Source organism: Acomys minous (genome assembly GCF_964271855.1).
Source record: "Acomys minous genome assembly, chromosome: 18".
Lineage (NCBI taxonomy): Eukaryota > Metazoa > Chordata > Mammalia > Rodentia > Muridae > Acomys > Acomys minous.
In genome coordinates this window covers 62,077,425-62,093,889 of record NC_140501.1, presented here as the reverse complement: position 1 = coordinate 62,093,889, position 16,465 = coordinate 62,077,425, and the positions used below count along the sequence as shown (strand labels likewise).

The window sequence follows — 16,465 nt, the reverse complement described above, 5'->3', positions numbered from 1 at the left end:
ACACAGTGAGACCCTACATCCATAATACAGTCATATCAATGCATTATTGACAGTGAAGCATGGGCATATGCCTGTAACGCAGCACTTTGGGAGGTGACAGCAGGAAGACCCTGAGATCAAGACAGGCCTCAGAGCGGGATGATGTTGGCATATGCTTTTAATCCCAGCCCTTGTGAGGCAGAGGCAGGCACATTTCTGTGGGTTCCAGGCCAGACTAGCCTATAGAGTGAGTTCCAGGACAGCTGAGGTATGTCAGGGACTGGCCAGGATCTTGGGGACTAATAAAAATTTACATTGTATGTACAGACCCCAAAGTTCAGGACAGGTAAAAAAATAAATGGGACTCCAAAAGAGACCTTGACTAAATTGACCATTGAGACTGGCTTAAAAGATTAGAGACGCCTCCTACCCTTTGCTCTATTCAGAGCCAAAAACACTCTCTCACGATTTAACCTGACCCCCTATAAAATCCTGTATGGGGGACCATGCCCTTTGTCTACTATGCTTAATTCTTATCAACCTTCTGCTTCCAAAACTGACTTACAGGCCCACCTTAAAAGACTCCAGGCGGTTCAAGCCCAAGTTTGGGCTCCACTGGCCGAAATTTACAAGCCTGGCCACTCTCAGACAGCAGGACATCCCTTCCACGTTGGTGACTCTGTCTACATCCATTGACACCAGTCTCAAGGACTCGAGTCTCCCTGGGAGGGGCTTTACACCATCCTGCTCACCACACCCACCACTCTGAAGTTCGACAGAATAGCCACCTGGGTTCATGCCTCTCACGCCAAAGCTGCCCCAGCTACTCTTGACTCTGCTCTAGAGACACCACGATGGCAGCTCCATCGCTCCCAAGATCCACTCAAGATAAGACTTGACCAGTCCAGCTGGTCAGTTATTGGGGGGCCGAGGAGGGTCGCAACCTGTGAATAAAGAACGGGCGAGAGAAAGGCAGAGCCCAAGGAAACCGTAGCTTGTCAAGAGCCATTTATTGAACGTGAGGGCAGGCTTTTTTAAACCTGCTTTAGGGAGGGCGGGGGTAGGCGAGGAGGGTAATGGAAAAGTACAGAATCTTCTGGGGTTGGGCCCCGGGAACATCTGCAGGGGGAGGGGGTTTCCTAGTTCGGGGCAAAGCAGGATGTCTCTGTGGTTATCTCAGGGTCAGATCGTTCTCTTCTTGGGGCTAAGCCAGATGCCTTGCAGGCCTAGTGGGTGGCCAAGCAGGATGTTTGCTGCAGGTGCTGAATGGGTGGGGGTCAGCCACAGGCCGTTTGGTTCCTGGCAAAGACTTACCTGATTACGGGATTGACTATGAGTATTCTGCTTCTCACCCTTGTACCCTGTTTTGGCTATAACTCAGGCTCTGATCCTAACTCAACAGTACCAAACCCTCAGAAGTAGGGACATGCCTTAAGATTAAGGCCAGTTAAAACCTCAAGGGGGGATTGTAGGCTCTCTCTATCTCAGCCTAAGCCTGGGACCATGACCCAGACAAGCTTGGGAAAGTGACCCAGAAAAATTTAAGGCCAGTTTCAGTTTCTGAGATCAAGGGGGCCAACTAAGATAAACAATTTCAACTAAGGTAAAAAAAAATCTCAGAAAAATACTATTTACAAATTCCCCAACACCCCTCATTGCCAAGAATAGCCCCCAAGACCAACGACCACTGCAATAGTCAATAACATTTAGACAAGCACCCCTAGCGACCACCAGAGCCAATCCTAACATAGGGCACACAGCCCCTCCTAACCTTTGCAGTTTTAGCCTTTAAAAGTAGCCTGTAACAGTGACTCAGGGTGCCTCCGCCTCTCGAGTGAGTGCTGAGGTCCCCTGATGCACGTCAGCAATAAACCTTGTGCTTTTGCATCAACACTGTGGTCCTCGAGTGGTCTCTGGCGACAGCCTTCTACTTCCCGAGTGGACTCTAGGGACCAACAGAACTTCCCACTTCAAATAATTAAGCAAAGACCTCACAGGTGTGCAAAGCCACTTTAGGGCTTTAGCTGTAACCATCACTAGCACAGCTACATTAGGTTAAAATAGGTGACAATGGATCTGGAGAGACAGCTCATTGGTTAAGAGCACTGGCTGCTCTTCCAAAGGTCCTGAGTTCAGTTCCCTGCAACCACACAACGGCTTATAGCCATCTATAATGAGCTCTGGTGCCCTCTTCTGGCCTTCGGGTGTTAGGTGCAGGCAAAACACTGTTACATAAATAAATCTTTTAAAACAATGGTGGTAATGTCCCTTGACATTCATTCAGTATCTGAAACTTAAATATCTAGGTTAGCTTTGATATTATTTTAATTGACATTACATCACTCCAGCCCCCAGATCCATCTCAAGCTCCAGACTAGTTTCTATTGCATTGAATTGGAGGCTGTGAGACACTGACCCTGAGTCCCTTAACAAGAAGGCTAGGGAATGAAAAGGTGTTGAGTGGACACAGAGGCTGCCCTTGTAGTATGGGAGACAGTGTCAGGAGTCTGGAGGAGACAGAGGGCAGAGGGCAGGTGCCAAGGCAGCTAGGAATGACCCCCCAACCAGTAAGTACCACATCCACTGCCCACCTGTACTTATGACCCTCAACATTAGTGACAAGATAAGGGAGGAGGAGCAGGAGGAGGAGGAGGAAGACAAGGAGGAGGGCGAGTTCCTTCATTGACATCTTCATGGAAGACCTGGGTTGTTGTCAGAATTTCACCATGGCTGGAGGCTGGTGTCTGCAGGGACAGAGGCAGGAAGTAGGGGTGGAAATGTCAGCGGATAGTGGGGGCCCCAGGGATCCCATCTGGGAACCAGTGAGTCTTCCGTGGACATCGTCGGTGGCGGGTTCCATTGAGGCTCTCCAGAAGGTGCAGGGATGCCTAAACTCCAAGGATGGTACTTGGGAGGCAGGAAGGCCATGGGAGGTTGAGGATACATCGGAAACTGGAGGTTACCAGCCCCATCATAGGGAGGATCTGAGAGGAGAAGAAACAGAGATCATATGTAGAGGAATGTTAACTCAGAACATGGCTGTTCCGTCAAGAGATCACATCCAAAGATGTAGATCTGTGTGGTTTGGCTGGGATACAAACGCTCTTTTAATGCAGGAGACAGAGGCAAACAGACTTGAGTTCAAGGCCAGCCTGGTATAGAGCAAATATCAGATAAAGAAAAGCTTAGGCCCAGGTGTGCTGGTGCATGCCTTTAATGCCAAACAAAGGTAAAGTTAGTTTAGAACGGAGCACCCATGTTTGAAAGCGATGTACAATCTAGTGGCCGAAAGGGTGACGAAGCATAAAAGAATTGACAGAAGAGGATAAGCCAAACCCTTCTGAGAAGAGAGAGGAAAGGGAAGCTACTTACAAAGCAGGGTTTTTCTTTATTGTTTTCTTGTTTGTTTGTTTCTTTGTTTGTTTTATTTTTAGACAAGTTTTCTCTGTTTAGCCTTGGCTGTACTGGAATCACCTTGTAGACCAGGCGGCCTTGAACTAGAGATGGCCCAGCTTGTGCCTCTTGAGTGCTAGGATTGAAGGCATGTGCCACCATGCCCAGATTTTTCTTTTCTTTTGTTTTTAATTTATTTACAAAGCAGGTTTTTGTGTAAGACTTAATAATTTGTTGTTTCTATACAGCATTCTGCCTGCATATGTGCCTGCTTGCACGAGAAGGGAACCAGATAACATTATAGACGGTTTTGACCTACCACGTTGTTCCTGGGTATTGAACTCAGGAACTTTGGAAGAACAGGTAGTGCTCTTAACTATCTCTCCAGCCCAGGAAGCAGTTTTACTAGAACAGTAATAGAGACATGGGTTGCAGACAGAGAACTCAGGTGAAGACTGAACGAGCCAGGAAATGAGAAGAAGCCAGAAGATCAGAGCAGATTTTTGAGCTAGTTTGAGGAGAAGCAGGCCAATTCTGGCCAACAGAGAAGCTGGATTAACTGTGTCCTCTGAAAGAAGAGTTTGAGGCAGAACAGCTGAGTTCAACCAACCACAGCTAAGAAAGAACAAGGAAGGGTGAGCTGCCTAAGCAGGAAGTGTCAGAGGCTGAAAACATTCTAGGCCTGGGTTGGATTGTTTGCAGCCCATAGGCTTCTAGGACCAGGCCTAGGCAGCAGGAGGTAGTAAGCTTCCCAGAGCACAGCTGAGCAAGGAGAGTAAAAGTTCCTTGTACAGTCATAAGCATGGCACTCTCCCTCTCCCTGAATCAGGCTAAGTAATCTGTTGGCCTGTTTGTCATAGTCAACTATGTATGGAGTCCAAATTTCATCCCCTTAGGGTGACAGTAAAAAGACACAGAGAGAGGCCAGACTTTCCTGCTATGTGCAATAGAGGCCTGTGGGAAACGGGCTGCCCTCCATTGTGTGCTCTGCTCTGTGCTCATGAAGGACAGGCCAGCTGATGCCACTCTCTAGAGGACCTCAACAATCTATCCAGAAGACACTCACTTGGCACTTGGCTTCTCAGGTCCCTGGGGCCCAGAATCCTGTACAGGGCCTCTGCATACGGGGAGAACAAGGGTTGAGTCCCTGGTCTCTCATTACGGAGAGTCTTGTGCATGGTGAGCAGCAGGTTAAAACAGCTTGTCCAGCTCTTCTTCAGGCCCATCTGACCCAGGCGCTGGCAAATCAGTCTGGTCTTCTTGTGGATCTTCCCGCCTGGATGGCCGACTTCCTGCTCAACTACTTCCCACTCCTGCAGGAAGACCCTGATTTCAGGATCCGTCCAATGGTCATGGGAAAGACCTGCTAGGGACAGAGGGATGTGATGAGTGTTGTGACATCATGCAGAAGCTCATCTGAACCTTTCTTAGGGACTCTTCCTGCACACTGAGCAGCCAGAAGTGACCTCATGCAGTCACCAAGAGATTATGCCACCAGCCCAGGACTGAGGAGCTATACTGCTCTTTTTGTTTGTTATTTTGGTTTTTGTTTTTGTATTTTTTTAAGACAGGGTTCCTCTGTGTAGACTTGGCTGTCCTAGACTCACTTTGTAGACAAGGCTGGCCTCAAACTCACAACGAACCACCTGGCTCTGCCTCCCGAGACCTGGGATTACAGGCCTGTGTCACAAGGCCTGGCCATCCGGCTCTTAACACACACTGCGACACTGTAAGTGTCTTCAGTTTTAGAAATAAATCTCAGGATGCAAAGAGATCTCACAGGACAAGTGCTACCTGGGAACGCTTTGCCTACACAGACTCATGACCACCTCTGACCCAGGGAGGCTCTCACAGTTTCTGAACCTTTGGGTCTTCTGTGAGGGCAGAGACCTGGCACCACAGAGTGCCAGTCTACCCTTGTCACAGCTGTGGGCATCTGGGGTCTTGCATATACTGACAAGCCACAGAACTAAGAAATACACAAGAAGAGTTTGGTTTGAGCACAGACTCGACTCTGCATACCTGAGGCCCTTTGGTTTTCCTGCCTCTGCCTCTGCCTCTGCTGCACGTTGGCTCCGTGGGTGTTTCTGGGTCTTCGGACTTGCTGTGCTTCTCTCTGTGCAGAAATGGATACATAAAATATTAAAACACTTCTCATGCAATGGGAATCTCTGTCTCTGTGCTGTGCATGGACTCAGGAGCCTGCCTCTTGCATCCAGGTGCTGGCTCATTGTCACCTCATGGGAAACCTTGGTCCTGAAGTTTAACCAGGAAAAACTCCAGTGAATAGTGTAGGTGCCCTTGATGGAGTGAAAGATAAGAAACAGAAGCACCTCTACTTTCAGAAGACCTCAGCCTCTCTCTCCAGCTCCCCAATCTCCTTACTGTTCTCCATGGGCTAAAAATTGCAAATTGCAGATGTGTTCCCATTCAGGGCATTTAATGATGTTTTGCCATATACATTCCCTTGGGTGCACAATGAACACGGTACAAGAACATTCCAGGAGCCTTCCTATGAGGACCCGATGACCTCACATCCAAGTGGAGTGGAGAAGCACAGCAGAGACACACTCTGAGGCTGTGGGCCCTCTGAGATGAGTTGAAGACAAACAGCACAGCCATCCTCCAGAAAACACAGGAGTGGATCCCTCAACTCACCTGCATTTTTGGCTCCTGAGCTTCCTTTGCTCCACTGAGCTGGGAACTAGGATCCGCTGTGTCTTGATGGGCGCAACAGAGTCTGGAGTGTGGACTGAGAGCTCTGCTCACTTCTGCAAGGCTGAGAACCCTGTGGAGAAGCGGCTCTTTAAAAATCTCTGGGATGTGAGTGGAGTAGGCCCATGCTACAAGATATTAGGGTGGGCCAGCAGAAGGTCAGCCTGAGCTATTAATCCCATCTCAGGAGGCTGAGGCAGGAACCAGATTTGTGGATATCTTGAGCCTGACACGGAGTCTCAATTTAATTAACCCAAGAGTCTAACTAAAACCAAGGTCAACTAATTCAAGTTTCTTTCTTTCTTTCTTTCTTTCTTTCTTTCTTTCTTTTGATTTATTTATGTATTATTTATACAAGCCTTGCCAGGATGTACACCAGATGTCATTATAGATGGTTGTGGGCCACCATGTGGTTGTGGGAATTGAACTCAGGACCTATAGAAGACCAGATGGTGCTCTAACCTCTCAGCCATCTATAATGAGAGCTGATGCCCTCTTCTGTCCTTCTGATGTTGTGCAGGCAAAACACTGTTGCATAAATAAATCTTTTTTCAAAATGGTGGCAATGTCCCTGGACATTCATTCAGTATCTGAAACTTAAATATCTAGGTTAGCTTTGATATTCTCTTAATTGACATTACATCACACCAGCCCCCAGATCCATCTCAAGCTCTGAATAGTTTCTATTGCATTGACTTGGAGGCTGTGAGACACTGAACCTAAGTTCCTTAACAAGAAGGCTAGGGAATGAAGAGGTGTTGAGTGGATGCAGAGGCTGCCCTTGTAGTATGGGAGACAGTGTCAGGAGTCTGGAGGAGACAGAGAGCAAAGGGCAGGTGCCAGGTCACCTAGAAATGAACTCCCAGCAGTAAGTACCACATCCCCTGCCTGCCTGTACTTATGACCCCCAACAGTAATGACAAGGAGAAGAGAGGAGGAGTAGAAGGAGGAGGAGGAGGAGATAGACGAGGAAAAAGACAAGGAGGAGGAGGAGGAGGAGGAGGAGGAGGAGAGAGTTTCTTCATAGACAGCTTCATGGAGGACTTGGGTTGTTGTCAGAATTTCACCATGGCTGGAGGCTGGTGTCTGCAGAGACAGAGGCAGGATATTGCGGTGGAGCCATCAGATAATGGGGGCCCCAGGGATCCCATCTGGGAACCAGTGACTCCTCCCTGGACATCATCAGTGGTGGGTTCCATTCAGGCTCTCCAGAAGGTGCAGGGATGCCTAAACTCCAAGGATGGTACTCGGGAGGCAGGAAGGCCATGGGAGGTTGAGGGTACATCGGAGACTGGAGGTTACCAGCCCCATCATAGGGAGGATCTGAGAGGAGAAGAAACAGAGAGATCATATGTAGAGGAATGTTAATTCACAACATGGCTGTTCTGGCAAGAGATCACATTAAAAGATCTAGGTCTATGTGATCTGGCTGGAATACAAACACTCTTTCAATCCAGGAGACAGATGCAAACAGATTTGAGTTCAAGGCCAACCTGGTGTAGACCTCATATCAGGTAAAGAAAAGCTTAGGCCCAGGTGTGCTGGTGCATGCCTTTAATGTCAAACAAGGGTAAAGTTAGTTTAGAAGCGAGCACCCATGTTTGAAAGCTATGTCCAATCCAGTGGCAGAAAACCTGACCAATCATAATGATTTGACAGAAGCCAATAAGCCCAACTTGCCTGAGAAGAGAGAGGAAAACGAAAACAGGGCTTTTCTTTTTTGTGTTTGTAGTTTGTGTTTTTTGCTTTATTTTGATACAGGTTTTGTCTGTTTAGCCTTGGCTGTCCTGACTCACTTTGTAGACCAGGCTGGCCTCAAACTCAGAGATCCCCCTGCTTCTGCCTCTTGAGTGCTGGGATTAAAGGCATGTGCCAGTACACCCAGATTTTTGTTTTCTTTTGCTTTTAATTTATTTATAAATCAGGGTTTTTGTAAGACTTATTAATTTATTATTTATATACAGCATTCTGCCTTCATATGTGCCTGCTTGCAGGAAGAAGGCAGCAAATTCTATTATACATGGTTGTGAGCCACCACGTGGTTCCTGGGCATTGAACTCATGAACCTTGGAAGAACAGGCAGTGCTCTTCACCACGTCTCCAGCCCAGGAAGCAGTTGTACTATAACAGTAATAGAGACATGGGTTTCAGAGAGAGAACTCAGGTGAAGACTGAAGGAGCCACAAAAGGGCCAGAAAATCAGAGCAGATTTCAGAGTTAGTTTGAGGCCAAGTAGAGCAATTCTGGCTGACAGAAAAGCTGAATTAGCTGAGTCATCTGAGAGAAGAGTTTGAGGCAGAACAGCTGAGTTCAACCAACCACAGCTCAGAAAGAAGAAGGAAAGGTGAGCTGCCTAAGCAGGAAGTGTCAGAGGCTGAAAACATTCTAGGCCTGGGTTGGATTGTTTGCAGCCTACAAGCTTCCAGGGCTAGGCCTAGGCCAGCAGGAGGCAGTAAGCCTCCCAGACCACAGCTGAGCCAGGAGAGTAAAAGTCCCTTTTACAGTCATAAGCATGGCACCCACCCTCACCCTGAATCAGGCTAAGTAACCTGTTGGCCACTTTGTCATAGTCAACTATGTACTAGTCATGCCCTTGGATGGCAGCAAAATGACCCAGAGAGAGGCCAGACTTTCCTGCTATGTGCAATAGAGGCCTGTGGGAAATGGCCTTCCCTCCACTGTGTGCTCTGCTCTGTGCTCATGAAGGACAGGCCAGCTGATGCCACTCTCTAGAAGAGGACCTCAACAGTCTACCCAGAACACTCACGTGGCACTTGGCTTCTCCGGTCCCTGGGGCCCAGGATCTTGTACAGGGCCTCTGCATAAGGAAAGAACAAGGGTTCGATCCCTGGTCTCTCATTATATAGAGTCTTGTGCAGATTCTGCATGGTGAGCAGCAGGTTGAAACAGCTTGTCCAGCTCATCCTCAGGCCCTGTTGACCGAGGCGCTGGCATATCAGTCTGGTCTTCTTGTGGATCTTCCCGCCTGGGTGGCCGACTTCCTGCTCAACTACTTGCCACTCCTGCAGGAAGACCCTGACTTCAGGATCAGTCCATGGGCCATGGGAAGGACCTGGTAGGGACAGAAGGATGTGATGAGTGCTATGACATCATGCAGAAGCTCATCTGAACCTTTCTTAGTGACTCTTCCTGCACACTAAACAGCCAGAAGTGACCTCATGCAGTCACCAAGAGATTATGCCACCAGCCCAGGACTCAGCATCGACACTGCTCTCCTTTTTTGTTTGTTTGTTTTCGTTTTTTGAGACAGGGTTTCTCTGTGTAGGCTTGGCTGTCCTGGACTCACTTTGTAGACCAGGCTGGCTCAATCTCAGAACGATCTACCTGCCTCTGCCTGTCACCAGGCCTGGCCATCCGGCTCTTAGCATGCACCGGGACACTGTAAGTGTCTTCAGTTTTAGAAATAAATCTCAGGATGCAAAGAGATCTCACAGGACAAGTGCTACCTGGGAACGCTTTGCCTACACAGACTCATGACCACCTCTGACCCAGGGAGGCTCTCACAGTTTCTGAACCTTTGGGTCTTCTGTGAGGGCAGAGACCTGGCACCACAGAGTGCCAGTCTACCCTTGTCACAGCTGTGGGCATCTGGAGTCTTGCATATACTCAAAAGCCACAGAATTAAGAAATACATAAGAAGAGTTTGGTTTGAGCACAGACTTGACTCTGCATACCTGAGGCCCTTTGGTTTTCCTGCCTCTGCCTCCGCTGCACGTTGGCTCCGTGGGTGTTTCTGGGTCTTCGGACTTGTTGTGCTTCTCTCTGTGCAGAAATGGATACATAAAATATTAAAACAGTTCTCATGCAATGGGAATCTCTGTCTCTGTGCTGTGCATGGACTCAGGAGCCTGCCTCTTGCATCCAGGTGCTGGCTCATTGTCACCTCATGGGAAAGCTTGGTACTGAAGTTTAACCAGAGAAAAACTCCAGTGAATAGTGTATGTGCCCTTGATGGAGTAAAAGATAAGAAACAGAAGCACCTCTTCTTTCAGAAGACCTCAGCCTCTCTCTCCAGCACACTTTCTCCCCAATCTCCTTTCTGTTCTCCATGGGCTAAAAATTCATCTTCAAATCTCATATAATGAACTCTAACTATTCAAGCATACTAAGGGACGAGACAAACATTGGGAACCACGGATCAATAAGGTGCTGCCTCAAGTGGGGTTTGGTGACCCATGCATTTAATCCCTGCACTTGGGTGGCAGGGGGAGGTATATATTCATGAGATTGAGGCTAACCTGGTTTAAAAACTGAGCCCAGGACAGCCAGGGTTAAATGTCTCAAAATCCAAAACACAACCAAACTAAAAAGATGCTGCCTCAACTAACTAAAGACTAAAAACCTAAGAAAAAGTTTAGTGCTGCTTCTTGTGCCTCTGCAAATTGCAGATGTGTTCCCATTCAGGGCATTTAATGATGATTTGCCATATACATTCCCTTGGGTGCACAATGAACACGGTACAAGAACATTCCAGGAGCCTTCCTATGAGGACCCGATGACCTCACATCCAAGTGGAGTGGAGAAGCACAGCAGAGACACACTCTGAGGCTGTGGGCCCTCTGAGATGAGTTGAAGACAAACAGCACAGCCATCCTCCAGGAAACACAGGAGTGGATCCCCCAACTCACCTGCATTTTTGGCTCCTGAGCTTCCTTTGCTCCACTGAGCTGGGAACTAGGATCCGCTGTGTCTTGATGGGCGCAACAGAGTCTGGAGTGTGGACCGAGAGCTCTGCTCACTTCTGCAAGGCTGAGAACCCTGTGGAGAAGCAGCCTTTTATAAGTCTCTGGGATGTGAGTGGAGTAGGCCCATGCTACAAGATATTAGGGTGGGCCAGCAGAAGGTCAGCCTGAGCTATTAATCCCATCTCAGGAGGCTGAGGCAGGAACCAGATTTGTGGATATCTTGAGCCTGACACGGAGTCTCAATTTAATTAACCCAAGAGTCTAACTAAAACCAAGGTCAACTAATTCAAGTTTCTTTCTTTCTTTCTTTCTTTCTTTCTTTCTTTCTTTCTTTCTTTTGATTTATTTATGTATTATTTATACAAGCCTTGCCAGGATGTACACCAGATCTCATTATAGATGGTTGTGAGCCACCATGTGGTTGCTGGGAATTGAACTCAGGACCTATGGAAGACCAGATGGTGCTCTAACCTCTCAGCCATCTATAATGAGAGCTGGTGCCCTCTTCTGTCCTTCTGATGTTGTGCAGGCAAAACACTGTTACATAAATAAATCTTTTTTCAAAATGGTGGCAATGTCCCTGGACATTCATTCAGTATCTGAAACTTAAATATCTAGGTTAGCTTTGATATTCTCTTAATTGATTTACATCACACCAGCCCCCAGATCCATCTCAAGCTCTGAATAGTTTCTATTGCATTGAATTGGAGGCTGTGAGACACTGACCCTGAGTTCCTTAACAAGAAGGCTAGGGAATGAAAAGGTGTTGAGTGGACGCAGAGGCTGCCCTTGTAGTATGGGAGACAGTGTCAGGAGTCTGGAGGAGACAGAGGGCAGAGGGCAGGTGCCAGGTCACCTAGAAATGAACTCCCAGCAGTAAGTACCACATCCCCTGCCTGCCTGTACTTATGACCCCCAACAGTAATGACAAGGAGAAGAGAGGAGGAGCAGAAGGAGGAGGAGATAAACGAGGAAAAAGACAAGGAGGAGGAGGAGGAGGAGGAGGAGGAGGAGGAAAAGGAGAGTTTCTTCATAGACATCTCCATGGAAGACTTGGGTTGTTGTCAGTATTTCACCATGGCTGAAGGCTGGTGTCTGCAGGAACAGACGCTGGATGTAGCGGTGGAGCCATCAGATAATGGGGGCCCCAGGGATCCCATCTGGGAACCAGTGACTCCTCCCTGGACATCATCAGTGGTGGGTTCCATTCAGGCTCTCCAGAAGGTGCAGGGATGCCTAAACTCCAAGGATGGTACTCGGGAGGCAGGAAGGCCATGGGAGGTTGAGGGTACATCGGAGACTGGAGGTTACCAGCCCCATCATAGGGAGGATCTGAGAGGAGAAGAAACAGAGAGATCATATGTAGAGGAATGTTAATTCACAACATGGCTGTTCTGGCAAGAGATCACATTAAAAGATCTAGGTCTATGTGATCTGGCTGGAATACAAACACTCTTTCAATCCAGGAGACAGAGGCAAACAGATTTGAGTTCAAGGCCAACCTGGTGTAGACCTCATATCAGGTAAAGAAAAGCTTAGGCCCAGGTGTGCTGGTGCATGCCTTTAATGCCAAACGACGGTAAAATTAGTTTAGAAGGGAGCACCCATGTTTGAAAGCTATGTCCAATCCAGTGGCAGAAAACGTGACATATCATAAAATATTTGACAGAAGCCGATAAGTCCAACTTTCCTGAGAAGAGAGGAATGGGAAAACAGGGCTTTTCTTTTTTGTGTTTGTAGTTTGTGTTTTTTGCTTTATTTTAATACAGGTTTTGTCTGTTTAGCCTTGGCTGTCCTGACTCACTTTGTAGACCAGGCTGGCCTCAAACTCAGAGATCCCCCTGCTTCTGCCTCTTGAGTGCTGGGATTTAAGGCATGTGCCAGTACACCCAGATTTTTGTTTTCTTTTGCTTTTAATTTATTTATAAATCAGGGTTTTTGTAAGACTTATTAATTTATTATTTATATACAGCATTCTGCCTTCATATGTGCCTACTTGCAGGAAGAAGACACCAGATTCTATTATACATGGTTGTGAGCCACCACGTGGTTCCTGGGCATTGAACTCATGAACCTTGGAAGAACAGGCAGTGCTCTTCACCACGTCTCCATCCCAGGAAGCAGTTTTACTACAACAGTAATAGAGACATGGGTTTCAGAGAGAGAACTCAGGTGAAGACTGAAGGAGCCACAAAAGGGCCAGAAGATCAGACCAGATTTCAGAGTTAGTTTGAGGCCAAGTAGAGCAATTCTGGCTGACAGAAAAGCTGAATTAGCTGAGTCATCTGAGAGAAGAGTTTGAGGCAGAACAGCTGAGTTCAACCAACCACAGCTCAGAAATAACAAGGAAAGGTGAGCTGCCTAAGCAGGAACTGTCAGAGGTTGAAAACATTCTAGGCCTGGGTTGGATTGTTTGCAGCCTACAAGCTTCCAGGGCTAGGCCTAGGCCAGCAGGAGGCAGTAAGCCTCCCAGACCACAGCTGAGCCAGGAGAGTAAAAGTCCCTTTTACGGTCATAAGCATGGCACCCACCCTCACCCTGAATCAGGCTAAGTAATCTGTTGGCCTGTTTACCATAGTCAACTATGTACTAGTCCAAATTCCATGCCCTTGGGTGACAGCAAAATGACCCAGAGAGAGGCCAGACTTTCCTGCTATGTGCAATAGAGGCCTGAGGGAAACGGCCTTCCCTCCACTGTGTGCTCTGCTCTGTGCTCATGAAGGACAGGCCAGCTGATGCCACTCTCTAGAAGAGGACTTCAACAGTCTACCCAGAACACTCACCTGGCACTTGGCTTCTCGGGTCCCTGGGGCCCAGGATCTTGTACAGGGCCTCTGCATAAGGAAAGAACAAGGGTTTGATCCCTGGTCTCTCATTACATACAGTCTTGTGCAGATTCTGCATGGTGAGCAGCAGGTTGAAACAGCTTGTCCAGCTCATCCTCAGGCCCTGTTGACCGAGGCGCTGGCAAATCAGTCTGGTCTTCTTGTGGATCTTCCCACCTGGGTGGCCGACTTCCTGCTCAACTACTTCCCACTCCTGCAGAAAGACCCTGATTTCAGGATCAGTCCATGGGCCATGGGAAGGACCTGGTAGGGACAGAAGGATGTGATGAGTGCTATGACATCATGCAGAAGCTCATCTGAACCTTTCTTAGGGACTCTTCCTGCACACTGAGCAGCCAGAAGTGACCTCATGCAGTCACCAAGAGATTATGTCAACCAGCCCAGGACTCAGCATCTATACTGCTCTCCTTTGTTTGTTTGTTTGTTTGTTTGTATTTGTTTTTTGAGACAAGGTTTCTCTGTGTATTTTTGGCTGTCCTGGACTCACTTTGTAGACCAGGCTGGCCTCAATCTCAGAACGATCCACCTGCCTCTGCCTGTCACCAGGCCTGGCCATCCGGCTCTTAGCATGCACCGGGACACTGTAAGTATCTTCAGTTTTAGAAATAAATCTCAGGATGCAAAGAGATCTCACAGGACAAGTGCTACCTGGGAACGCTTTGCCTACACAGACTCATGACCACCTCTGACCCAGGGAGGCTCTCACAGTTTCTGAACCTTTGGGTCTTCTGTGAGGGCAGAGACCTGGCACCACAGAGTGCCAGTCTACCCTTGTCACAGCTGTGGACATCTGGGGTCCTGCATATATTCACAAGCCACAGAATTAAGAAATACATAAGAAGAATTTGGTTTTAGCAGACTCGACTCTGCATACCTGAGGCCCTTTGGTCTTCCTGCCTCTGCCTCCGTCTCTGCTGCACGTTGGCGCCTTGGGTGTTTCTCGGTCTTCGGACTTGCTGTGCTTCTCTCTGTGCAGAAATGGATACATAAAATATTAAAACAGTTCTCATGCCATGGGAATCTCTGTCTCTGTGCTGTGCATGGACTCAGGAGCCTGCCTCTTGCATCCAGGTGCTGGCTCATTGTCACCTCATGGGAAAGCTTGGTCCTGAAGTTTAACCAGGAAAAACTCCAGTGAATAGTGTAGGTGCCCTTGATGGAGTGAAAGATAAGAAACAGAAGAACCTCGTCTTTCAGAAGACCTCAGCCTCTCTCTCCAGCTCCCCAATCTCCTTACTGTTCTCCATGGGCTAAAAATCCATCTTCAAATCTCATAATAATGAACTCCAACTATTCAAGCATACTAAGGGACCAGACAAACATTGTGAACCAGTATTTCTGCAGCCCATATCACATCACAGGGGTGCTTGGTGGGTGGCCATGATCCCAGCTCTTTCCTGAGAGGTGTAGGGAGGCTCACACATTCAGTGTCCTTCTTGACTACATAGTGGGTTGTGGGCTAGCCATCGGATCAATAAGATCCTGCCTCAAGTGGGGTTTGCTGGCCCATGCATTTAATTTCTGCAGTAGGTGGCAGGGGGAGGTAGATCTTCATGAGTTTGAGGATAACCTGGCTTACAAACTGAGCCCAGGACAGCCAGGGTTAAATGTCTAGAAAACCATACCAAACCAAATCAAAAAAAGATGCTGCCTTAACTAACTAAAGACTAAAAACCCAGGAACAAGTTTAGTGCTGCTTCTTGTGCCTCTGCAAATTGCAGATGTGTTCCCATTCAGGGCATTTAATGATGATTTGCCATGTACATTCCCTTGGGTGCACAATGAACACGGTACCAGAACATTCCAGGAGGCTTCCTATGAGGACCCGATGACCTCACATCCAAGTGGAGTGGAGAAGCACAACAGAGACACACTCTGAGGCTGTGAGCCTTCTGAGATGAGTTGAAGACAAACAGCACAGCCATCCTCCAGGAAACACAGGAGTGGATCCCCCAACTCACCTGCATTTTTGGCTCCTGAGCTTCCTTTGCTCCACCAATTTGGGAACAAGGATCCGCTGTGTCTTGATGGGCACAAAAGAGTCTGGAGTGTGGACCGAGAGCTGTGCTCACTTCTGCAAGGCTGAGAACCCTGTGGAGAAGCAACACTTTATAAATCTCTGGGAAGTGAGTGGAGTAGGCCCAGGCTACAGGATGTTAGGGTGGGCCAGCAGAAGGTCAGCCTGAGCTCTTAATCCCATCCCAGGAGGCTGAGGCAGGAGCCAGGTTTCTGGATCTTGGGCCTGACACAGAGCCTCAATTGAAATACTCAAAGAATCTAAGTAAAACCGAGCTCAGCTAATTCATCTTTCTTTGGTTCTTTCTTTCTTTTTCAGGTTTATTTATGTATTATTTATACAATGTCTTGCCTGCATGTACACCTGCAGGGCAGAAGAGGGCACCAGATCTCATTATAGATGGTTGTGAGCCACCATGTGGTTGCTGGGAATTGAACTCAGGACCTCTGGAAGAGCAGATGGTGCTCTAAACCTCTCAGCCATCTCTCCAGCCTTAGGTCTTTTTTTTTTTTTTTGAAATGGGGTTTCTTTACATAGTCCTGGTCATCCTGGAATTCACTAAATTTAGACTAAGCTTTCCAGGACATCACAGTGATCAGCCTGCCTCTAGCTCCCTGACACCAATGCTGGGATTAAAGGTGTGGTCCTCTATAAAACCATCAAGGATGGCTGATCAGGACCCAGGGGACCTGCACAAGCTATTGTAGCAACCAAGGACAATGAATGCAGTAAACTTAGACCTCCTATTCAGATGTAGCCAATGGACAGCACATCTTCCCCAGTTGTATGGAGAGCAGGCACTGACTGAT

The 16,465-nt window shown here is 47.9% G+C and overlaps 1 protein-coding gene across 4 annotated transcripts in view; it reads right to left on the bottom strand.

Moving 5' to 3' along the window:
* Positions 1–16,465, bottom strand: part of LOC311588919 (uncharacterized protein) — an 85,966-nt gene that overhangs the window by 66,922 nt on the left and 2,579 nt on the right. For 2 of the 4 annotated variants that reach the window (XM_084767015.1, XM_084767013.1), the window contains exons 2-9: positions 15,601–15,730; positions 14,514–14,607; positions 13,577–13,882; positions 11,870–12,125; positions 10,737–10,866; positions 9,783–9,870; positions 4,439–4,738; positions 2,705–2,963 (exon numbers count right to left, since the gene is read on the bottom strand). In XM_084767015.1, the coding sequence (XP_084623141.1) occupies positions 2,705–2,963; positions 4,439–4,738; positions 9,783–9,870; positions 10,737–10,866; positions 11,870–12,125; positions 13,577–13,882; positions 14,514–14,607; positions 15,601–15,606 (1,439 nt within the window). In that variant the 5' untranslated portion in view covers positions 15,607–15,730. Of the gene's footprint in view, positions 1–2,570; positions 2,964–4,438; positions 4,739–9,782; positions 9,871–10,736; positions 10,867–11,869; positions 12,126–13,576; positions 13,883–14,513; positions 14,608–15,600; positions 15,731–16,465 lie in introns of all 4 variants that reach the window. The other 2 variants (XR_014776363.1, XM_084767014.1) reach the window with 2 other exon arrangements.